The sequence below is a fragment of the Neophocaena asiaeorientalis genome, unplaced genomic scaffold (genome assembly GCF_003031525.2).
Source record: "Neophocaena asiaeorientalis asiaeorientalis breed wild unplaced genomic scaffold, Neophocaena_asiaeorientalis_V1.1 scaffold138, whole genome shotgun sequence".
NCBI classification, from domain to species: Eukaryota; Metazoa; Chordata; class Mammalia; order Artiodactyla; family Phocoenidae; genus Neophocaena; species Neophocaena asiaeorientalis.
The window spans coordinates 5,453,018-5,479,529 of record NW_020172632.1 but is presented as its reverse complement, the minus strand read 5'-3'; the positions used below and the strand labels follow the sequence as shown (position 1 = coordinate 5,479,529).

The window sequence follows — 26,512 nt, the reverse complement described above, 5'->3', positions numbered from 1 at the left end:
CGCAGCAGCCTCGCCCCTTATCCGTGCCCCTCCCTCTCCCCTCCCGGCCCAAGTGAGCCAGAGTCCCTGAAGCAGCTGCTCCTTTAACCCCGTCCTGTCTGAGCAAAGAACAGACGCCCTCTAGCAACCTACGCACAGAGGCGGGGCCAAATCCAAAGCTGAGCCCCGGGAGCTGTGCGAACAAAGAAGAGAAAGAGAAATCTCTCCCAGCAGCCTCAGAAGTAGCGGATCAAAGCTCCACAATCAACTTGATGTACCCTGCACCTGTGGAATACATGAATAGACAACCAATCATCCCAAATTGAGGAGGTGGACTTTGAGAGCAAGATTTACTATTTTTTCCCCTTTTTCTCTTTTTGTGAGTGTGTATGTGTATGCTTCTGTGTGAGATTTTGTCTGTATAGCTTTGCTGTCACCATTTCTCCTAGGGTTATATCCATCCATTTTTTTGTTTGTTTTTAATTTTTTTTCTTAAAATTATTTTTATTTTAATAACTTTATTTTATCTTACTTTATTTTATTTTATCCTCTTTCCTCTTTCTTTCTTTTCTTCCTTCCTTCCCTCCTTCCTTCCTTCCTTCCTTCCTTCCCTCCCTCCCTCCTTCCCTTCCTTCCTTCCTCCCTCCTTCCTTTCTTTCTTTCTCTCTTTCTTTCTCTCATTTTCTTTCTTTCTTTCTTTCTTTCTTTCTTTCTTTCTTTCTTTCTTTCTTTCTTCCTTTCCTTTGACTTTTTCTCCCTTTTATTCTGTGCCGTGTGGATGAAAGGCTCTTGGTGCTGCAGCCAGGAGTCAGTGCTGTGCCTCTGACATGCGAGAGCCAACTTCAGTACACTGGTCCACAAGAGACCTCCAGCTCCACGTAATATCAAACGGCGAAAATCTCCCAGAGATCTCCATCTCAATAACAGCACCCAGCTTCACTCAATGACCAGCAAGCTACAGTGCTGGACACCCTATGTGTGTGTGTGTGTGTGTGTGTGTGTGTGTGGCTGATTTGCTTTGCTGTAGAGCAGAAACTGGCACACCATTGTGGGGCAATTATACTCCAATAAATATGTAAAAAAAAAAGAATTAAAAAAAAAATAATAATAATATCCCTGCTGTCCGATGGGGAATTTATAGGGTTTTAAAAAGTGAGTTCCACAGTGATCTCTAGCAAGATCATTGCTTAAATTTGTTGTCCGTGCAGTGCTAAGTTTTTCTGGGGGGATAAAAAAGGAAAATAAAAGAGTATATTGATAAACTGCAAAAAAAAAAAAAAAAAAGGTTTGCTGATAAATTGAATGTTGAGTATAAGAAAAATCAAGAATGGCTCTAAGCTTTTTGGCCAAAGGTCCTAAAGAGATGGAGTTATCATTTACTGGATAGGAAAAACTTCTGGAGGAACAGATGGGGAAGGTGGAAGTTCAAGTAAGAATTAGGACCTCAGTTTTAGACCTGTTAAATTTGAAAGGCCTATTAGACATCCAAGCAGAAATACTTTTGTAAAGTGTTGGAGATATGAGATAAGATTTTTTAAGACCTAAAGCATGAAAAGAGTTGACCTTGAAAGAATAAAGAGCACTGTAGCCAAAGAAAATATGAGACTGGGGCGCAGGGAAATAAGTTTGGCTTACCGAACACACTGAAAGGCCAGTGAGCTTACACATAGGAAGACTAGACAACAGGAATTAAAACAAGAAATGATTTTTAAAAAGAGAGTCTCACCGTAACAAAGCAATAGAAAATACTGATACATATTTTGGTACCTGAATGCCATGGACTGAATTGTGTCCCCTCAAAATTCATTTGTTGGACTTCTCTGGTGGCACAGTGGTTAAGAATCCACCTGCCAATGCAGGGAACACGGGTTCGAGCTCTGGTCCAGGAAGATCCCACATGCCGAGAAGCGACTAAGCCTGTGCACCACAACTACTGAGCCTGCACTCTAGAGCCTGTGAGCCACAACTACTGAAGCCCGTGTGCCTAGAGCCCACGCTCCACAACAAGAGAAGCCACAGCAATGAGAAGTCCGTGCACCGCAACGAAGAGTACCCCCGCTCACTGCAACTAGAGAAAGCCCACGCTCAGCAACAAAGACCCAACGCAACCAAAGATAAATAAATTTATAATAAAAAGGAAAATTCATTTATTGAAGTCCTAACACTCAATGTGATGGTTTTTGGAGATGGGTCTTTTGGGAGGTAATTATGGTAGATGAGGTCATGAGGGTGAGTGCCTCCTGATAGGATTAGTGTCCTTATAAGAATCCTTACAAAAAGTGGAAGACAAAGATGCTTCTCTCTCCCTCTCTCTCTGCACCCACATAGAAGAAGAGGTCATGTGAATACGCAGTGAGATGGCAGTCACCTATAACCCAAGAAAAAACCTATAAAACCTATCGTGCATCAGTATAAAACCAGTATCAGTATAAAACCTATCATGCATCTTGATTTTAGACTTCCCAGCCTCTAGAACTATGAGAAATAAATTTATGTTCTTTGAGCCACCCAGTCTATGGTATTTGCTATGTCAGCCCAAGCAAACTAATATAGTGGAAATGGAGTTACACTGAACAAAAATATAAGATATGTGAATGGCTTTGGAACCATTCTAGTTCTAAAGTTTGGAAAAATTGCTAGCAAAAGCGTAAAGTGCGCTGAAGAAACCATTAGTAGTAGCCTCAGAGTCCTCTGAGGATGCTGCAGGTGAGAGTTTGCGAAAGAACAAAATCTTACTGAAAACTGGAGGAAAGGAGAGCCCTGTTAAAATAGAAGCAGAGATTACAGTAATACTATTACTTGCAGTTATGTAGAAACTAGTTAATAAGCAAAATATTGAAACTGCCACATGGTTTCTTCTGGCTGCTTATAGTAAAATTCTATAATGCTATATTGCAGAAAGGACTATTTAAACAAAAAGGATTCAGGACTTGATAGTTTTGAAAATTCTCAGCCTTTCAAAGTGGTAAAAGATGCTAAAATTAAGAAATAGTCTTTGACGGGAATAAAGACGCAGACTTACTAGAGAATGGACTTGAGGATTTGGGGAGGGGGAAGGGTAAGCTGGGACAAAGTGATAGAGTGGCATGGACATATATACACTACCAAATGTAAAACAGATAGCTAGCAGGAAGCAGCTGCATAGCACAGGGAGATCAGCTCGGTGCTCTGTGACCACCTAGAGGGGTGGGATAGGGAGGGTGGGAGGGAGACACAAGAGGGAGGGGATATGGGGATATATGTATATGTATAGCTGATTCACTTTGTTATAAAGTAGAAACTAACACAACATTGTAAAGCAATTATACTCCAATAAAGATGTTAAAAAAAAAAAAAAAGAAATAGTCTTTGAGCAAAGATCAAATCCAGGGCATTGCCAGGAAAACATGGTCCAAAAATGAAGCCCATGTTGTGACAAATCTTTTGTTAAGACCTCAGAAAGATCAAAGGTGATGCCTCAGAATGTTGTTCAGAGAGAAAAAAGCCGTGCCTCACAAATCCTCTCAATCAAAGGGCTGCTAGGAAGCTTAAGAGTGCTGCTCCTCAGCCATCTCAGAAAGGACCCAAGGCATAAAGGCACTTAGCCCAGAGAGATTTGCAGGTGTAGCTTGTTGACTAATGGCATGACCAAACAAGATTCACAGGAGACCCACAAAGTTCTTAAGATAAAAATTATCTACAGAGAGGATTCTTAAGTGTTAGCATTCTATTTTTGACCTGGGAGGTAATTTAGGTCACAGTTATGAGCTGGATTCATGAAGCTGTATATTTATGTTGTGTGCATTTCTCTGACTTGAGTTATAATACACAACAACAACAAATGTCATATTTTTTTTAAATGCTGGGTTCAATCATTACTTTGAATCTTTAATTTCCTAGCAGGTCACAGATCAAAGTTTGAAAATTATGATCTGGGATAAAAGCTGCGATAGTAAAAGAAACTGGGGGGAAAAAAAACATAATTTGGAGTTTGAAGGTAGAACTGATAGGACATAGTGAGGGACTGGAGTAGGGGAAGAGCAGGGAGAAGTGTCAAAGATGACTCATGTTTTTGCTTTGAACATCTGAATGGATGGAAATGCCACTTACTGAGATGAGGAAAAGTAGAGAAGGAGGAAATTTAAGATATGGGGGAACAGAATGAAGAGTTTGCATCTGAACATATGAAATTTGAGACATCTGTTACATACACAAGCAAAGATGCCAACTGGATATACAAGTATAGAGTGCACCACTGACTATCCTAAGTTTGCCTCCCTCTCCCCACAAGTGCCTTACCTTGTTTTATTTTCTTCACAGGACTAATAATTGTTTGAAATTATTGTAGTTTTTTTCATATGCTACTGTCTCTCCTCGACTAGAAATTTAAGCAAAACCCTCACATTTCATTTGCTTATTTGTTGCTTGTGAATGAATGCACTGACGTCCCTAATTCTTTTTCCCTCCTGAATATCCTTTATGGTCTGACTTTGAAGTTTCCTACCACAAAAGAAGTAGAGTATATTACCCTATCCCTTGATTCCAAGTTTGCCATGTGACTTGCTTTGGTCAAGTCTCAAAAGGCCTTGCATGTTGCAGATTATTCTCTTGTGCTTCTGCTGTGACCATGAAAAGGACATCCCAGAGCTGGCCCTCCGGTCCCAAGAGGAAAATGAGCTACATATGACCCAGCCAAGCAGTACTGAAACAGAGCCTCCAACCAACCTACAGTCATATGATCAACCCAGACAAAAAGAGCTGAGCATGACTTAGATCATCTGATTCCCAGTCAATCTACAAACTTGTAAGCTATAATAATAAATAATCATTGTTTAAAATTGCTGAGTTTTGGAGTGGTTTATTACACAGCAATAGCTAACTGATATACTGCTATATTCCAGTGCCTAGAATAGTGCCTGAAATATAATAATAGCTCAATATTTTAAATGAATTATTTAATTCAAAAGGAAATGGAGGGACTTCCCTGGTGGTGCAGTGGTTAAGAATCCACCTGCCAATGCAGGAGACACAGGTTCCAGCCCTGGTCTGGGAAGATCCCACATGCCATGGAGCAAATAAGCCTGTGCGCCACAGCTACTGAGCCTGCGCTCTAGAGCCCACGAGCCACAACTACTGAAGCCCATGCACCTAGAGCCCATGCTCCTCAACAAAAGAAGACACCACAATGAGAAGCCCCTGCACCACAACAAAGAGTAGGCCCCGTTCGTCACAACTAGAGAAAGCCCATGCGAAGCAACGAAGACCCAACACAGCCAAAAATAAAAAATATAAATAAATAAATAAATATTTTAAAAATCATTCAAAAAAAATTAAAAAGGAAATGGACAAGGAATAGCCAAAGAGGTAAGGAAAACCAGAAGAACGAGATGTCACAGAGGCCAAGAGAAGAGAATGTTTTAAGAAAGAAGTGATCAAAAGGGACTAATGGTGCTGAGGTCTATTAAAATAGGATTGAAAAGCATTTACTTGATATGGCAACGTAGTGATCAGTGGTAGCCTTGAGAAAGGAGGGAAGCCAGATTGGAATGGACTGAGTTTAAAATGGTAAGAAATAGCTACAAGAAAGAAAATTTCCATGGCCCCAAACTGGCAGTGCTCCTCTATACTATCCTACCATTCTTCCTTGAAGATTTCTTTCCTTTCTGATTACTTGATCTTGACTATCAAACCTGGGATATATTTCCTGCAAAGAATAGGAATGCTGAACTTTCAAGCACAACTATTTTCGTTCTTATCTCACAGTACACAACAAGGCACTGGTTCAGGGTCATACAATAAAAACAAAAACAAAATCAAAAACTCTATCTGCAATATCCCATGCTTTATCTAACTAGCTAAGGCAGGCCAATCACTGATCATCAGTCAAAAAGCTAGGATGTTTACCTACAAAATAAAAATCAACTGTGAAATTTAAATCTCATAAAACACTATGGATTGACAGATGATGATGGACTCCTGATGGATTCAAATACTGAGAATAAAATTTGGCTACATAAATCTATTACCAAGAGCTAGCTTTAAGTCTCATTACCATATTCAGAACTAATGAGCCTCAACTTATAGTCTATAATTAAAGGAGACAAGATTTATGTTATTTTTCCTATTTCAATGTCTTGTTTTGGAGCATTCTAGGTACTTCTCATATGATGTCCTATGTATAAATACTTTTAGAAAACTAAATTCTATACAGACTATTTCTTCAACTTAATTGAAAAACCATTTCATATTTTATACATCTTGGCATCCCCCACAGTTTCTTAAGAAATACCTATTGTTTCTCACACATGTATATAACTACCAATAAGACTTAAAGTTTTTTAACATACCATATTTTTCCATGTGCTCTTTTCCAGCAAACCCAAACATCTGAGAAGCAACTGGGTGGGCTGACAATCCATACTTGTTGATCAGGACTTCGAGATGTTTATCAATTGGATTGGTCCTGTTTGAAAACTAAGAGAGGGGAAAAAACAAAATTTAATAAGTACTTGACATGATGATAGGTGTCTCTTTTAACTATTACACCGTTACTAAGACATTTACTTATTTGAAGTGTAGAGTAAGCCAAAAATGGACAATGTGAATAAAATCAGTCAGAAAACGCTTTGCAGGGAAACATGGGAAGGAAAAATAATCAAGTGACCAAAGAGGTATTAATTCTTTCAAGAAACATGTATAAAGAATCCATATGTGCAAATAACTACTCAAGGTGCTGGGGATAAAACAGTGAACAAAACAGATAAAGTCCCTGCTCATCTGGCATTTACATTTGAGGGAGGAGGGGACAGAAAGTAATGGGGATGAAAATTAATTAAAATGTAAATAGTAATGCTATAATGAATACATTCAAGTATAGGGATAAAGATTGAAAGTGGGAAGTGCTACTTTATAGAAAATAGTCAAGGGAGGTCACATTGACAAAATGACATTTGAGCAGGGATGTGAAGGAGTAGGAGCAAGTCATTTGGACACCTTTGGGAGAGGAGCATTCAAGGCAGAAGGAACAGCAAGAATAAAGACCCAAAGGCAGGAGCAGGCTTGGGTATTTGAGAAAAAGAGTGAATTAGGGTTAGGATAAAGTGATACTCAGAGTGCAATCACCTCTGTTTCCATGGTTCTAGAATAGAAAAACACAGTTCCTACTGCAAACATTCTACAAAGGGAAAGCTAACTGTTTCTTACCAGTTTACCTACTAGACTATGAACACACTGAGGGCAGGAACTCTGCTTCACATACTTCTGTATGTGTATCCAGTGCCTAGCATACGGCCTGTTACATAGTAAACATTCCATAAATAATTGTTGAATGAAATAAATCAAGATTTTTTTGGTGCACAAAGGGGTTCTAAAGGGAATGCTATGAAAAAACTAAGATTAAGAAAAAATAGGCTTACAAGAGGAAAATTATTTAGTTAGATATGATAAGCAACTTGACAATCCAAAGGAGTAAGACAAAATGAGCTGATAAATGGGATCTGTGGAATCTGTGAACACAGAAATCTTAAAAATAAGTATATATAATTATGTGTTTGGACTTCCATAGATGTAAATTTTTTTCTGTCAAAAGAAATCTAAAAAAGAACATTTAAAAATATACAGAAAATGTTCATACCTAAGTTAAAAAGGAATGTGAATGAAAGCAATGATATATAACTTCTGCTTCTAGTCACGATGCACTATAGAAACCAGATTTACCCTTCTGTCTTAAGCAACTAAAAACCTGGACAGAATATACAAAGCAACTGTTTTCAGACAATGGACAACATAAAGCTTAGTATAGTGATCTCTGAAAGAACTCACAGAGAAGAGTAATGGAGGGACGAGAGAGAGAGAGAGAGAGAGAGAGAGAGAGAGAGAGAGAGCGCTGAAGATCTGAAGAGAGTTCCTCTTGAGTTTTCAATGAGTCTAATCAACACATGAATATGAGGAAACTACTGAGACCAGGGAAAGAATCACTGGAAAGGAGCAGGCAGAATAATTCCCAATGTTCCCACGGGGACAGGAATAGTTCTTATTCCCAAAACCACAATGGAAAAAATCTCCTAACGTATGGGGCATCAATGGAATCCTGAGGTTACTGCTTGAGTAACAGTGTCAGTTTAGTCTTAGAATAATAAAGGCTGTTCTGATTCTACATAATGAAGCTTAAGAGCAAGTCTCAAAAGTATCAAACCACTTCTAAAAAACACCTACCCCAGAACAAACCCCCTAAGTAGTTAACGGAACATAAAAATTCAACACCCAACAAAGTAAAATTTAAAATGTCTAGCATTCAATCACAAGTTATAAGGCATGCAATGAAACAGAAAAGTACAACATGTAAAGAGTGGATTAATCAATCAATAGAAATGATATAGCTGATAGAATTAGATGGGAACATTAAAACAGTTACTATAATATACTCCATCTGTTCAAGAAGGTAGAAGAAAGCATGAACATGACAAAGAAAAATAGGGAAGATATAAAAAAATGACCCACATGAAACTTTTAGAGATAAAATATACATTGTCTGAAATGAAAAGTAAATTCAGTGGAATTAACAGCAGATTAGACAATGCAGCATAGATTGGTAAACTTGGAGAAGTAGCAAATTAAAATATGAGGAGGAAAAAAGCTAGAAAAAAATGAACAAAATCAGTGAATTATGGAACAACAACCAAGAAGTTCAGTAGATATGTAATTGGAGTCCCAGAAACAGAGAAAATGGAGAGAGACAAAAGTCAGAAAAAAAATATTTTAAGGCATAATGGATGAAAAATTTTCAAATCTGATGAAAACTATAACTCATATATCCAAGAACCTCAACAAACCCCAAGCACAAGAAACACGATAAAACTACACCAAGGTACATCATAATAAAATTGTTCAAAACCAGTGGTAGATAGGGCTTCCCTGGTGGCACAGTGGTTGAGAGTCCGCATGCCAATGCAGGGGTCACAGGTTCGTGCCCTGGTCCGGGAGGATCCCACATGCCGTGGAGTGGCTGGGCCCGTGAGCCATGGCCACTGGGCCTCCGCATCCAGAGCCTGTGCTCCACAACGGGAGAGGCCACAACAGTGAGAGGCCCGCGTACCGCAAAACAAACAAACAAACAAAAAACAGTGATAGGGCTTCCCTGGTGGCGCAGTGGTTGAGAGTCCGACTGCTGATGCAGGGGACATGGGTTCGTGCCCTGGTCTGGGAAGATCCCACATGCCGCGGGGCAGCTAGGCCCATGAGCCATGGCCGCTGAGCCTGCGCGTCTGGAGCCTGTGCTCTGCAACAGGAGAGGCCACAACAGTGAGAGGCCCACAAACCCAAAAAAAAAAAAAAAAGTGATAAAGAAAAATCTTAAAAGTAACCAAAGAAAAATACACATTAAGTATATAGGAACAAAAAAATAAGAATGACAGCAGACTTTAAATTGAAAACAATGAAAGCCAAAAATAAAAAGAGTGAAGCTAAACTAGAATTCTGTACTCAGCAAATACATCTTTAAAAAAAAGGTAAAAAAAATGAAAAAAAAATAAGGTAAATAAAGAATTATTAGAACATACAAAACTGATAAAATTCATCACCAGCAGACCAGCACTATGTGAAATGTTAAAGGAGAATCTTCAGGCAGAAAGAATATAATCCTAGAGGAAAACTGGAATCAATAATAAAGGAATAAAGATCAATGAAAATTATAAACATGTGGAGAAATATATGTTTTTTTTCTACTTTAAGAATTCTTTTAAAAATAATTGACTATTTAAAGCAAAATCAATAGCTGATATAGGGCTTATAACATGTATAGAAGTAAAATGTGCCTCTAGGAAGAGGTAACCAAAAAAATACTTTGTAAGGTTCATGTAATACTATAGTGAACAGTCGTAACATTACTTAAAGGTGGTTTGTGAATAAGTTAAAGATGAATGTAAACCCTAAAGCAACCACTAAAAGCAAAACACCTGAGGCATAGTTAATATGTTCATAAAACAGACAAAATAAAATTATAAAACATTCTCAATGAACAGAAAAGAAGACAAAGAGGAAAAAAGGAATAAAGATATTGAACAAAAAGAAAATGAGTAGAAAGATGGTAGATTTAAATCAGTGGTGTCCTAATAAATGTTTAATAGTCTCATGGGGGGTGAGGGTGGTCTTATTGATAGCATTTGTCTATTTTTGTGTTGTAAATACTCCCACCATGGCCAATTTGAATCTACTAGCATGATGTCACTGAAAGCAAAGATGAGAAGAGATATGCATAATCAGATCTTGCAAGCTGGTACAAGCCGGTAGGCATCAGTTTCAGCTAACCACTAATGTAAACCCAGCTATATCAATAACCACATTAAGTGGAAAGGATATAAAAAGCCCAATTAAAAGGCAAAGATTATTATATTGTTAAAAAGCAAGACCCAACTAAATGCTGCCTAAAAAACATAATTCAAACATAAAGACAGAAATAGGTAAAAGGATGGAAAAAGATAAACAATTCTAATTCTACTCAAAAGAAAGCTGAAATGGCTATGTTAATATCAGACAAAATAGATATAACATCAAAGAACACTACAAGAGATAAGTTCTTATAAGTAGCCTAAAATCCTTCAAAAGGCAGGGTCTGACAAAGGGAGTACCTGGCTGGGATCCATAAAAACTTTCACAAATGTGTTTTCAGTTTCATGATATAATATACCTCACATCACCTCACAATGATGAAGGGGTCAATTTATCAAGGACATAACAATCTTAAATGTTAATACACCTAATATGAGAGCCTCAAACTACACGAAGCAAAAACTGATAAAACTGAAAAAAAAAATAGACAAATCCACAGATTTAGCAGCAGATCTCAATATCTCCCTCTCAATAACTGATAGAACAAGTAGACAGAAAAACCAGTAAGGATATAGAAGGCAACCAATATTATCAACCAACTTGACCTAGAATTTATAGAACACTCCACCCAACAACAGTAGAGTACACATTCTTCTCAAGTGAACAAGAATATTTACCAAAACACACCACATCTTGAGCCAAAAAACAAGTCTCAATAAATGAAAAAGCATTCACATCATACAAAGTATATTCTCTGACCACAGATAATTAAAATAGAAACAAATATCAGTAACAAAAAGGTATCTGTAAACTGCCCAAATGTTAGGAAGCTAAGCAACACACTTCTAATGCACGGGTGAGAGAAGAAATCACAATGGAAATTGCTAACTAATTTGACCTAAATGAGAATGAAATCATGACATAAAAAATTTGTGGTATGCTGCTTAAGCAGTGTTTTAAAAGAAATCTATAACATTAAATGCCCATGTTTGAAAAGATTTAAAATCAATGACCTAAGCTTCCAGCTTAATAAACTACAAAACAGAGTAAATTAAACCCAATGTAAGAATTGAAATATTAAGGATCACAGCAGATATAAACAGAAAATGAGCAGAATGAAGTAGAATGGATAGAAATTAGTAGAATGAAATAGAAAAGAAAAAAAAATAGAGAAAATCAATGAAAACAAGGGCTGGTCCTAGTAGAATGAAATAAGAAAAGAGAAAAAAATCAATGAAAACAAGGGCTGGTACTCTGACAAGATCAATAAGACTGGTAAACACCTTTTGTTATACTGATCATGGAAAAAACAGAGAAGACAAAGGTTACCAACAACAGAAGAAGAGAAAGGACATATCTAAAGATCCTACCTTAAGGGGATACTATGGGAATAATATGAACAAGTTTCTGTCAATAAATTCAACAATTTAGATGAAATGGACAAATTCCTTAAAGGGCACAAACTATCAAAGCCCGCTCAAAAAAAAAAAATAGATAACCTGAATAGTAATATACTTACTAAAGAAACTGAACTTTAAAACCTTTCCATAAAGAAAACTGCAGCCCTACATGTGCACTGGTGAACACTACCAAACATTTAAGGAAAAAAATAACAATTATATAAACAAACTCTTCCTAAGTAAAAAAAAAAAAAAGAAGAAGAGAAGGGAACAATTCTCAACCATTCTATGAGGCCAGCATTTTCCTGATATCAAATGTAAATAAACATTAAAACAAAAAAGAAAACAAATCAACACCATCACAAACATATACACAAAAATCCTTAGCATAATTTTAACAAATTAAATCCAACAACATATGAAAGATAAGACATCACAACCAAGCATTTACCCCAGAAATACAGGATGGGTTAATATTCAAATATCAATCAATATAATTCACCATACTAACCAACTAAATTAAGAATAACAAACAAAATAAGGATCTCTCATAGGTACAGGAAAAGCAAGTGAGAAAATTCAACATATACTCAGGACAAAAACTCTCAGCAAACTAAGAACAGAAGGTAACTTTCTCAACCTGATAAAGAACATCTGTGAAAAACTTACAGCTAACGTATTTAATAGTGAAACCTGAATGTTTTCCCCTATGATCAAAAACAAGGAAAAGATAAACGATCCCACAACCTCTATTTCAATTTGTTGTGACGACCCTAGCCAGTGCAATCATAAGGCAAGAAAAATAAATAAAAGGCATACAGATTGAAAAGGAAGAAATAAAACTGTCTTGTACATAGATGATATGATTGTTTATGCAGACAATCCTACAGAATCTTAAAAAAGCCACTAGACTAGGAAGAGAAATTAGCTAGATCACAAAATACAATGTACAGTTGGAAACTGGTATTAAAATAAGCACTATTTTTAATAACATAAAAAACTTGAAATACCTGGGGAAATTTTTAATAAAATATGTAAAAGAGTTACACATTGAAAACTAAAAAACATTACTGAAAGAAATCAAAGGCCTAAATAAAGAGAGATAAACAATTTTCATGGACTGGAACATTTAATATTGTTAAAAATGGGGAGATCCCTATGTATTAACCTATAAATCTACTACAGGAAGCATTTTTATAGAAATTGACAAGCCAATTGTTAAAATGTATATGGAAATGCAAAGGATTAGAATAGCCAAATCAATTTTGTAAAAGAAAAACAAAGTTGGGAGAATATGCATTCCAATTTGATTTCAAGGCTTATTATAATGTTACAGTATTCAAGAAAGTAAAGTATTGGCATAAAGACTGATCAAGGAAGAGTCCAAAAAATGATCCACACTACATGGTCAACTGATTATCATCAAAGATGTCAAGGCAGTTCAATGGGGAAAAGATAATCTTTTCAACAAATGGGGCTGTATGAAATATGGGATACACATTTTAAAAAAAATTTTAAACATTGATCTTTACTTCCTACCACTTACAAAAATTAACTTAAAATTTTCTTAAATAGGATACAAAAAGCACAATAGTAGAAAACAGACAAACTAGACTTCATCAAAATTTTAAACTTTTGCTCTTCAAAAGATACCATTTATAAAAGGAAAGGGCAAGTCCAGAGAGCTGGAGAAAATATTTGTAAAACATATTGAACAAGAGCTTGTATCTATCTGGAATATATAAAGAACTCTTACAACACAATAATAAGAAAATAACCAACTAATAATTGGGCAAAATATTTGAACAGTCATTGAATTCATCAAAGAAGATATACCAATGACAAATAAAAACATGAAATGATGCTCAACACCACTAAATATTAGGAAAATACAAATTAAATCCACAATAAGATTCCACTGTACACCCACTGTGTGAAGAAAATTAAAAATAATGATGATCACAAGAAAACTATACACCAATATCTCTTATGAAAGTAGATGAAAATATCTTCAATGAAATGCTAGCAAACTGAATCAACAACACATTAAAAAAAACCCATGACAAAGTGGGATTTATCCCAGGAATGCAAGGTTGGTTTAATGTCTAAAAATCAATTAATGTAATACACCATATCAATAGAATAAAAGGCAAACACCACACAATCGTCTCAACAGACCCAGAAAAAGCATTTGACAAAATCCTAAACAGATTCCTGATAAAAAAAAAAAAAACACTTTTAAAAAGCATGGAGGAACTTCCCTGGTGGCACAGTGGTTAAGAATCCGCCTGCCAGTGCAGGGGACATGGGTTCGATCCCTAGTCCAGGAAGATCCCACATGCTGTGGAGCAACTAAGCCCATGCACCACAACTACTGAGCCTGTGCTCTAGAGCCTGCATACCACAACTACTGAGCCCATGTGCCACAACTACTGAAGCCCACGCGCCCTAGAGCCTGTGCTCTGCAACAAGAGAAGCCACCGTAATGAGAAGCCCATGCACCACAACGAAGAGTAGCCCCTGCTCGCCACAACTAGAGAAAGCCTGCACGCAGCAACAAAGACCCAATGCAGCCAAAAATTAATTGATTGATTTAAAAAAAATTTTTTTAAGTGTGGAAAAGAAGGGAACTTCCTCAACCTGATAAAAGGCATCTACCACAGATAACATGCTTAATGATGAAAGACTGAATGCTTCCCTCATAAAAGCAGAAACAAGATGAAATGTCTGCTCTCACCATTTCTATTCAACATTGTACTAGAAGTTCTAGCTAGGGGAATTAGGCAAGAAAATAAATAAAAAGCAACCAAATTGAAAAAAAAAAAGAAGAAAAACTATCTCTATTTGTAGATGACATTATCTTGCAAATAGAAAATCCTAAGGAATCCACTAAAATCTATTAGAATCAACAAGTTCATCAAGATTACAGGATATAAGATCAATATATAAAAATTAAATATATTTCCATACACTTGCCAAGAACAACTCAAAATGAAATTAAGAAACTAGGGACTTCCCTCGTGGTCCGGTGGCTAGGACTACATGCTCCCAATGCAGGGGGACCGGGTTCAATCTCTGGTCTGGGAACTAGATCCCACATGCTGCAACTAAGAGTTTGCATGCCACAACTAAAGATCCTGCATGCCACAACCAAAGATTCCACATGCCACAACTAAAAGATCCCACATGCTGCAACTAAAAGATCCCGCATGCCACAATGAAGATTCCGCACGTGGCAACAAAGATCCCGCATGCCACAACTAAGGCCCAGCACAGCCAAATAAATAAATATTAAAAAGAAAGAAAATAATTCCATTTACAAAAGCATCACTGAAAATAAAACACTTAGGAATATATTTAACAAAAAAAGTGTAAAACTTACACTCAGAAAACTATAAACATTGTTGAAAGAAATGAAAGATCTATTTTAAATAAATGAAAAGACATTCCATGCTCATGAATGGAAGATTTCAGATGGTTAAAATGGTAATACTCCTCAAAATGATATACAGTCAACACAATCCCTATCCGAATCTCAAGTGGTTTCTTTGCAAATATTGATAAGCCAATCCCAAAGTTCATGTGGAAATTCAATGGACAGAGGACAGCCAAAACAATCTGGAAAAAGAAGAATTTAGAAGACTCTTACTTCCTGATTTCAAAACTTACTAAAAAACAACAGTAACCAGGGAATTCCCTGATGGTCCAGGGGTTAGGGCTCTGTTCCACTGCAGGGGGCATGGGTTTGATCCCTGGTTGGGGAACTAAAATCTTGCCTGTCACACAGTGGGTCCAAAAAAAGAAAAACAAAAAAAAAAACCCAGTAACCGAAACACTGTAGTATTAACTAGCATAAGACTATATAGATCAGTGGAATAGAATTGAGAGTACAGAAATAAACTCTCACAATTAAAATCAATTTTTTTAAATATTATTTTTATTAAGTCTTTACCCTTGACAGTGTGGTTTGGTTATTTTTTTAATATTTATTTATTTATTTACTTTATTTGGCTGCGCTGGGTCTTAGTTGCAGCATGCAGGCTCTTAATTGCGGCATGCGAACTCTCAGTTGCAGCATGCATGTGGGATGTAGTTCCCTGACCAGGGATCGAAGCCAGGCTCCCTGCATTGGGAGCACGGAGTCAAGTCCCAAAATCAAGGGGTTTTTTGTTTGTTTTTTTTTGGTTTTTTTTTTTGCGGTGCGCGGGCCTCTCACTGTTGTGGCCTCTCCCATTGCAGAGCACAGGTTCCGGACGTGCAGGCTCAGTGGCCATGGCTCACGGGCCCAGCCGCTCCGCGGCACGTGGGATCCTCCCGGACCAGGGCACGAACCCATGTCCCCTGCATCGGCAGGCGGACTCTCAACCACTGTGCCACCAGGGAAGCCCTATCAAGTTATTTTTTCAAAGGTACCAAGACAAGTAAATGGGTGTTAAGGATAGTCTTTTCAGTAAATGGTGCTGGGACAAATGGACATCCACATGCAAAAGAATGAAGTTGGATCCCTACCTCACACTATATTTTAAAAAAAAAAAACTCAAAATGGAAAAAAGACCTAACTGTAACAGCTAAAACTACGGAATTCTTACAAGAAAACATAAAAGTAAATTGTCATGACCTTGAATTTGGCAATGTTTCTTAGATATGACACCAAAAGCATAAGCAACAACAACAAAACATAGATCGATTGAACTTCATCAAAATTTAAACTTTTATGCCTCAAAGCAGGGGTGTCCAGCCCTTGGGCTGTGGACCGGTATCAGTCCTCTGCCTGTTAGGAACCAGGCCACACAACAGGAGATGAACGGTGGGCAAGCAAGCGAAGCTTCATCTGATGCTTCCCATCGTTCACATTACCACCTGAACCATTGCTTGTATTACCGCCTGAACCATCACCCCACCCCAACCCCATCCGTGGAAAAATTGTCTTCCACGAAACAGGCCCCTGGTGCCAAAAAGGTTGGGGACCGCTGCCTTAAAGGATACCATTAAAAAACTGAAAAGAGAAGCCACTGAATGGGAGAAAATATTTGCAAATCATCTATCTGATAAAGGACTTGTATCTAGAATATATCTTACAATTCCGTAATATAGAGACAACCTAATTTTAAAATGGGCAAAGGATCTGAGTAGACATTTCTCCAAAGATACACAAATGGGCTTTAATACATGAAAAGATATTCAACATCATTAGCCATCATGGCAATGCAACTCAAAACCACAAGGAGATACTGCTTCACACCTACTAGGATAGCTGTAATAAAAAAAGACAGACAATAACAAATTTTGGCAGATGTGGCAAAATTGGAACCTTCATTGCTATGGACTGAATCTTCTCCATCCCAACAGTTATGTTGAATCCTTTACCCCCAATGTTACTGTATTTGGGGGGAAAAGGGCTTTTCAGAGATAAAGATTAAATGAGGTCATAAGGGTGGGGTCCTCCTCCTTAGGACTGAAGAAAAGGAAAAGGTAGTTCATTCCCTCTCCCTCTCTCTCTGTCTCTCTCTCTCTGTCTCTCCCGCTCTCTCACCCCTAATAAGTGTTAATGAAACTGGGATTTGGGAAAACTTTTTTTCCCCTTTGGATTTTACTGTATTGTTTGAATTTCTTTATAATTAGCATGAATTCCTTTCTGAAAATAATAAAGCCATTAGTCTTTAAAAGAAAAAGTTCATATCGTTTACCAAATAATATCAGTTTGGGATCTGTCACAAGAAAAGAATCAAGTGCAGAAATATATTGCTGAAATTGTGTTCATTGCAGCATACCTTACAATAATAATAAATAAAAATCTAAATGTCCAATAACAGGAGCAATCCTAAGTAAATTATAATACAGCCATGTGATAAACTGTAATGCAGACATTAAAAATTTTTTGCTTATAAATAATTTTTAACATGACATACTCAAAAACTAACGTTAAGTGAAAATGAAGTAAATCGAATTATAGATACGGCACAATCTCGACTTTTTTTAGCTAAATTAGCAAATCACTAATGATGACTGTCACTACAGGTGATTATTTCTTCTTTATTTTTTCTGTATTCTTCCATTTTTTATGACTTTTACAACAAGGAAAATAAATTTTTTACTTTTTAAAATTTTTATATTTATTTGGCTGTGTCAGGTCTTAGTTACAGCACACAGGATCTTCGTTGGGGCATGCAGGATCTAGTTCCCTGACCAGGGATGGAACCCAGGTGCCCTGCATTGGGAGTGTGGAGTCTTAACCACTGGACCACCAGGGAAGTTCCAGGAAAATAAAAATTTTAAAATAAGCAGCTCCTGTAAGAGTGGACCATGAAAATGTAAGAAGTAACTATGCAAATCCTTTCAAACATATATACAAACACTCATAAAAGTTTGGCATCTGTCATTCTAAGTATCTGGGGATGAAATAGCTCTTGCTCCTTGCCCCATGTCTTAATCAGTTTGGGCTTCTATAATAGAATACATAGACCAGGTGGATTAACCAACATATTCTCACAATTCTGAGAGCTGGAAAATCCAAGATCAAGGTATCAGCACATCTGGCATCTAGTGAAAGCCCACTTCCTGGTTTGCAGATGGCTGTCTTCTCAATGTATCCTCACATGGCAGAGAGCAGAGTGGAAACAAACTCTCTCGTGTCTTTATAAGGGCACTAATCCCATCATGAGGATTCCTCCACCCTCACAACCTAATTACTTCCCAAAGGCCCCACCTCCAAATACCATCACCTTGGGAATCAGAGTTTTAACATCTGAATTTTGAGGGGATAAAAACGTTTAGTTCACCCTAGGAAGTTAAAAGCAGAGCAACAGCTCTTGTTCTCAGCCTAAAGAAATAATGAAGAGATGTTTTGGCAAAAAATAAAAAACAAGAACACACTGTTTCTCTACTTCTTTGGTAAATTTAACTCCTAATTTTCTCCTATGTTTGTGTGTGCTGTGAACAGCCAATCCCAGGCTTTCCCTGATGCCTAAAGTTCAACCAAGAGCTGACTTCAGCACTCCCTCCTTGCCTGCTACTGACATGAGGATCGAAATCACATCAAATCACATGCTTAGATGGACTGAAAAATAAGTGGTCAGAAGCCAAACTGAGTGGCAACATTCCAACTCTGAAGAAATTATAAAACTAACCAAAATAAATTAACTGGTAGGAAGTGCCAACAACGGGAACCATATATTTTTTTTTTTTTTTTTTTGTTTTAGCAACAGCCTCTTTAAGTCCCTTTCTTGGCTACACTCAGGCCAATAAAGAAAAAAATAATGTGTAAGCCATATATGTAATTATAAATTTTCAAGCAGCCACATTAAAAAAAAACAGGTAGAATTTATTTGAATATATTAATTTAACCCAATATATCCAAAATATTATAATTTCAAAGAAATTTTTTTTTTAAATATATTTTTTTAAAGTAAGAGTGGTTTTGTTTATTTATTTATTTATTTTTGGCTGCGTTGGGTATTCGTTGCTGCGCGTGGGCTTTCTCTAGTTGTGGCAAGCAGGGGCTACTCTTCGTTGCGGTGTACAGGCTTCTCGTTGCGGTGGCTTCTCCTGTTGAAGAGCACGGGCTCTAGGCACACAGGCTTCAGTACTTGTGGCACATGGGCTCAGCAGTTGTGGCACACGGGCCTAGTTGCTCCGTGGCATGTGGGATCTTCCCAGATCAGGGATCGAACCCATGTCCCCTGCATTGGCAGGCGGATTCTCAACCATTGTGCCACCAGGGAAGTCCCAAAATTATTTTTTTTAATATTTTAGTTTATTTAAACAATATCATTTATGTGTATTGTGCTGGCACAAATATGCAGAAATATTTTTAAATTGTTGAGACAGTTTCATTCTTTTTTCATATGAAATCTTTAAAATTCATGTATATTTTATGGTTCCAACACATCTCAACTTGGATGCTAAATTTTTATCAGAAATATTTGATCCAGGTAGGCAGCCACATATATTTGTTTGTTGTGAATAGTATTCCCAGTGGAACAAGTATCCTTTTTAGTTCAAGGTAATAATTCTCTCTTGTATAAGAAATTATTACCTTTGTTTGCAGCATACCCATAAAAAGGGAAGTTAGGACACATGATCTGAAGGGAAAGACATAGGACAAAGATAGAAACCAAAACAGCAATGCAGGAGTGGTAAGTTAAGCCCTCTGCTATAGAGAGCCACCTAGGGGCCATAAACAGGAACAGCAAGTTATTTTTGTTACATTCAAATAGATTGTTCAATCACCTGATTTTTAAATTTAGGATTCTAAATACAAAATCTTAATAAATTCAGTTACAAATTGCTATAATTAATAAATGAATAAGGGAAGAAAAGAAGAAAAAGAGCAAGAAAAAAAGAAGTGCAGATGTATATGGAAATAGGGGGGTAGTGAAATGCCAACAAAAGGATTTCATGTCAGATAGAAATAAAAAGGAGGAAAAGACAAAGTATAAAAGAGAAATGGAGAAGAAACTCATAATGAAAGAGAAGGGAAAAAATGATAGGTTCTCCAGGTACAGCAAAAAGTTTATTTGGATTAAAAGACCTGGTCTCAGTTGAATCATTAACTGCTAACTGGGTCCAATGTCACTGGATAATTACTTAACTCTGGGCTTCACAGATTCACTTTAGCTGTAAAATATCTTCAGGACCATCTCAAGCTAAAACATTGTCTAAGTTGCTTGCCTGCCCCAGGAATCTATCCTATAGAAATAATAGCTTGAGGAGGGTGGGAGGGGGAAAAAAAAAGAAAGAATGGCTGGAGAAAGTAAAGATATATGTACAAGAATGTTGACTGGAACACTGTAATAGCAAAAAAAAAGAACATGTAAAACTAAAATTAAACAACCTAGTCAGAAGAGCAGAAGGGACTGATTGAAAACCCTACAGCCATGTAATGGGATACTAGGCAGCTGTTAAAAATAAGGAAGTATATCAATATGTTCTAGCCAGGAAGGCTGTCCATTTGCCATGTGAAAAAGCAACATGTATAAAATCATTAATCTTCTCCATGAACATATCAGTGTTTTTTAACATTTTGAACATGTATATGTATGTATATGTGTATGAATGCTTAGTTAGATATGTCTGTATAAACTTGGAATAAAGAAAGGACATATAGGTACACTAGTTACCTCTGAAGAACAAGATTAAACAGGCAAATAAGGACTTTTAATATATATGCTTTTTAAAATTATGGGACTATGGATGAATTTTACTATTTTATAGTTTTCAATAATTTTCAAATAAAAGTTATCAAGGTACCTACCATTAACTACGGAAGAAAAACATCTATTTTTCATGTGTCATAAATGTTAGGCACTTCTGTTAGGCAACACCTAATCATCTTACTTTGCATCTTCTCCAGCTGCCACCCTCCAATCCAGTTTTTCAAACTGTTCCCTGAACATACTATATTCACTCCAACATTCATGACTTGGCTTATGATGTTTTCTCCAACTCCCAGAAAGATCTTGTCCTCCCCGATCTTCAATTATCCTTACTTTATTTTTATCTTTATTTATTATATAGCCTGTAAGCCACAACTACTGAAGCCCATGCACCCTAGAGCCTGTGCACAGCAACTACTGAGCCCATGTGCAGCAACTACTGAAGCCCGCATGCTCTAGGGCCTGCGTGCCGCAATTACTGAGCCCACATGCTGCAACTACTGAAGCCTGCGTGCCTAGAGCCCGTGCTCCACAAAAAAAGAAGCCACCACAATGAGAAGCCCACGTACCACAACAAAGAGTAGCCCCCACTCGCTGCAAATAAAGCCCCAGCACAGCGCAGCCAAAAAAAAAGAGAGAAATAGATGGCAATACCATAATAGTAGGGGATTTTAATACTCCACTTTCATCAATAGATAGATCATTCAGACAGAAAATCAATAAGGAAACATCAGCCTTAAACAAGATACCAGACCAGATGGACTTAACAGTCACTTGCAGAACATTCCATCCAAAAGCAACATAATACACATTCTTCTCAAGTACACATGGAATGTTCTCTAGGACAGATCATGTGCTAGGCCACAAACAAGTCAATAAATTTAAGATTGAAATCATAGAAAGTATCTTTTCCAACCACTGTGGTTTAAAATTAGAAAACAATTACAAGAAGAACACTAAAAAATTCAAGTAAGTGGAGATTAAACAACATGCTACTGAACAACCAATATGTCAAAGAAGAAATCAAAAGAAAAATCATAAAATATCTTGAGACAAACGAAAATGGAAATACAGCATACCAAAACTTACAGGATACCACAAAAGCAGTTCTAAGATGGAAATTGATAACAATAAACACCTACATTAAGAACAAGAAAGATCTCAAATAAATAACCTAACTTTACACCTCAAGGAACTAGAAGAAGAAGAATAACCTAAGCCTAAAATTAGTAGAAGGAAGAAAATAACAAAGATTAGAGAGGAAATAAATGAAATCGAGATAAAAAGACTAAAGAAAAGATAAATGAAACTAAGAGCTGATTTTCTGAAAAGATGAAGAAAATGCCTACACCATGTTTTCTCTCTCACCACTTCATTAATTCCAATTACACATTTATTATACCTTATCACACTATCCTCCATATAACATAACTTCCTGCCAATTTCCAATCTTTTCCCTCTCTATAGTGTATTCTAAATAATCACTTCTAGTCCAGTTTCACTAATTCTCTTTTAGTCATGTATAATCAGCTATCAAACCTATCTTTTGAATTTTTAATTTTAATTATTTCATTTTTCTTTTCTATAAATCCTATTTGGTTTTTTTTTCAATGCCTGTAATGTCCCTTTCTGCAGTTTCTTATACCCCTGAGGTATTTCCAAGTTTGCCTTTTATTTTTTAAAACATAGCAAGCATGCCTAAAACTAGATCCAATAAATCTCGTTTCTGAGGTCTGCAGAGATCACTTTTTACTGTTCCTTCTTCATCCTGGTCCTCAACTATGGTGCCTTGTTTCTTTAATGCTTGGTTATCTTTAATTGCATGTCCTTGAAAGGTTACTTGAAGAGTTCTCAAAGCCTTCTAGAAGGAAGATGCTTTCCTCCAAAAGAAAATTTGCAGTTGCTTCTGTTAAGTGCCATGGTTAACTGGAACCAACTTAAGACTCAATTCATGGTCTGATGTTTCTTTGACCACCCAGGTAAACGAGAATTTTGGCAGCAATCCCTGTGGTTTATTAATTCTCAGTGAAAGGTTTTCTGGTTATTTTTTTCTTCTCTTTTTTTTCTCCCTTGCTTTGCTCAGTGCCAAAGCAACTCTCCCTGTAATCTACTGAAAGTGGGGAAAAGAGGACGTAGGGGTGGGGGGGTAGTTTTACTTTTGTGTTCACCCTTACCGAAAAGGTTTACTTCTAACCAGTTTAATGTGGAGAGTCGGTGTTTAATTTCTGATCATGGGGGGACCTGAGCTGTGACTACTTTCCTCTTCATCTAGGGGGCCATCAAAATTGAAGTTCACAGCTTCCTGATCAGCGAAGGCCTTCAAGGCAAAAGCAGCTTCAAATGCTGATCTTAATTTTCCAGCATTCACCAGCAATTCCTCTCTCGTTAGCTCTTCAGTGTCTTTAGGATATCTTGTTTCTATTCCATTCAAATATTTTAGTTGTCATTAGTAGGAGAAATGATTCAAAAACCTGGCTTGCCATTACCAAAAACAGAAGTCCCAAACCTTGTTAACGCTCTTCAGTTTGTTGAACAGAAATAATTTTTGAATGAATGAATGAATGACTTTCAAATTAAACAGACATGTCACCCTCAGATTCAATCATCTAACCTGTCTGAACATCAGTTTCACAAAATAAAGGGGTTGAACAAAATTATCTCTATGATTCTTTATTGTCTAAAATAGCAGGATCTATTGCATATACATGCGATGTCACCTTTCAGCTTTTGCAGGCTCCATTTATGGTAGTCAGATGGGCAAAGTTTTCTCACAGTGTTACAACAATTCCAAAATAAGAATAAATGAGACTCACTGTTAATCCAAGGGATCCCTTTTCCATCTTCTCAAATCCAAGAGCCAAGACACAATCTGCCAGACCTTGAAAGAAAATGTAATTAGTTTGAAAAATTAAATTTCTAGACACCCAACAAAATATCATTAAATACTTCAATTTAACTAAGCATGTCAGTTTATACAAAATGTAAAAACATGGTATAATCCTATAAAATATTTAATAACTGAAAAATTACAGAGAAAATTCTTATATGCTCCTAATAAGAGGAAAAATTAATAAATTATATAATTCTTTCTTTGATTCTCAGTGTTAATAAGACTTTTGATTAATGTGGAAATATGTTCCAGTGAAGAACAAATATAAATAGCTAATTTTCAATTTTTAAACATTAAGTAAAATTTTAAAAAATTTTAAAGCAACTTGATGAAAATCTCAACAGAATTATTTTTGGAGGGAGGGGGCACCTAAAAATGATGTTAAAGTTCAACTAAACAGCAAAACAAGCAGAATTGCCAAAATTGTTCCTAAAAAAAAGGAAAAAAAAATAACAACATAGGGGGCACAGGGGATACTAGTATTATCCAATAGTGAGACATTATAAAGCTCAAACAATTAAAACACCAAAGAGTAGAGCAATAATCAACAATCAATCAGAAGAAAGAACAGAGGGCCTAATAAAAGAGCCTAAAATATTTGGAAATATAGACTATGATATATATCCGAGAGAACTGAAAATATATGGCCACAAAAAAAATTGTACACAAGTGCTTACAGCAACATTATTCATAATAGCCAAAAAGTAGAAACAACTCAATGTCCATCAACATGTAAATGGATAAACAAAATGTGGTATATCCATACAATGAATTATTAATTGGCCACAAAAAAGAATGAAGTACTGATACATGCTACAACATGGATGAACTGTGAAAATATTATGCTAAGTGAAAGAAGCCACAAAAGGCCATGTATCATATGATTCCATTTATATAATGTTCAGAATAGGTAAATCCATAGAGACAGAAAGTAGATTAGTGGTTGCCAGGGGCTGTTGGGAGAGGGAAGTGGGAAGTGACTGCTAATGGGTACCACTTTCTTTTTGGGGTGATAAAAATGTTCTAAGATTAGATAGTGGTGATAGTTGCATAAACCTGTGAATATATTAAAAAACACTGAATTGTAAACTTTAAAAGGGTGAATTTTATGCTATATAAAGCACCTCTCAATATAATTGTTTTTTGATTGTTTGTTTGTTTTTGTTTTTGTTTTTTGCAGTACGCGGGCCTCTCACTGTCGTGGCCTCTCCCATTGCGGAGCACAGGCTCCAGACGCACAGGCTCAGCGGCCGTGGCTCACAGGCCTAGCCGCTCCGTGGCATGTGGGATCTTCCCGGACCGGGGCACGAACCCGTGTCCCCTGCATGAGCAGGAGGACTCTCAACCACTGCACCACCAGGGAAGCCCTAATTGTTATTTTTTTAAAAAGAAATATATTATAAAGCAATCCCTCTGATGGTCGTATGGAGAAATAATAAAAGGGGGGCAATAACTCCACATCTATTTAAGTTTACTAGACAAATAGGCACTTCTCACCACCCTGAATCAGTTGCCGGGCCATAAACAAAGCCGTTGAACCAGTAGAACAGTTATTGTTGACGTTGATTATAGGAATTCCAGTCAGTCCCAAACTGTGATAGATAGCCCTCTGCCCACAGGTAGAGTCACCTATATATAAAAAAAAAAAAAAAAAAAAAAGTTATATATGCAACATGAGAATTATGGAGCTGCAAAGCAACATAATACTACATTATGGTTTTTCCAGTGTTTTACCTTTGTCTAACATACAACATGGGCAGAAAAATAAATATACTATTGACATCTTACTCAGAAACAGTTTTAGCATGAAGCATCATTTACTCTGCAAATATAAAAATTCTCAAAACACAGAATATATATGCACTTTCTTTACACAGTACAGAGGTAGGAAAGTAGAGACATGACCAAGTAATAGCAAACAATTCAATCTGGCTAGGGCTACATGACAGGCAGCAATATTTCATGTATACTGTCAGATATAAATCTTTTAAAACTAAACCAATTGGGCTTCCCTGCTGGCGCAGTGGTTGAGAGCCCGCCTGCCGATGCAGGGGACACAGGTTCGTGCCCTGGTCTGGAAGGATCCCACGTGCCGCGGAGCGGCTGGGCCCGTGAGCCATGGCTGCTGGGCCTGCCCATCCGGAGCCTGTGCTCTGCAGCGGGAGAGGCCGCAACGGTGAGAGGACCGTGTACCGCAAAAAAAAAAAAAACTAAACCAACTGATTAAAAGGCCATGATTTTCCTCTTCATGTAAAATTTTGTAACTTCAAAAAGTTAAAAGATTCTGCATGCCAGGGTATTCCAGAGGAATGTAATCCAAGTAAAAACACATTTGACTCCCTTTCCCAAGGACCATGTCCACCAAGGCAGACATGCTGGAGCAGTATGATGGAAACACCTGAAGATACAGACTCTCCAGAAGTCTTCAGGGAAAACAGTAAGGTTCAGGACCTCCCTTTCATAAATACATTGTGCATCTCTTTGAACTAGTAAGTTTCCCTTCAAGAATTCTCTTGATATCTTGAAATCTCAAAGAAATAATCACAGATATAAAGATTCATCTACAGTAATGCTTACTATAGCCTTTTATAATAACTAGAAATTAGAAATAATTTAAAATGTCCAAGAATAGGGTATCATTCCTACTGCTAAATAAACTGTAGTAAATCCCCAAGACTAGAATATCATGAGGTAATTTAAAATGCTGTAGAAAGACTGGGGACATTCTAAATGTCCATTAAAAGGGGATAGATTAAATAAATCATGATATATCTATTCAATGG

At 36.8% G+C, this 26,512-nt stretch overlaps 1 protein-coding gene across 1 annotated transcript in view; it reads right to left on the bottom strand.

The window, feature by feature from the left end:
- The window catches only part of SCP2 (sterol carrier protein 2), a 156,404-nt gene that overhangs the window by 113,722 nt on the left and 16,170 nt on the right, over positions 1–26,512 (bottom strand). Inside the window, exons 4-6 of the mRNA XM_024739310.1 lie at positions 25,227–25,358; positions 23,653–23,717; positions 6,306–6,432 (exon numbers count right to left, since the gene is read on the bottom strand). Of these exons, the coding sequence (XP_024595078.1) occupies positions 6,306–6,432; positions 23,653–23,717; positions 25,227–25,358 (324 nt within the window). The remainder of the gene's footprint in view (positions 1–6,305; positions 6,433–23,652; positions 23,718–25,226; positions 25,359–26,512) is intronic.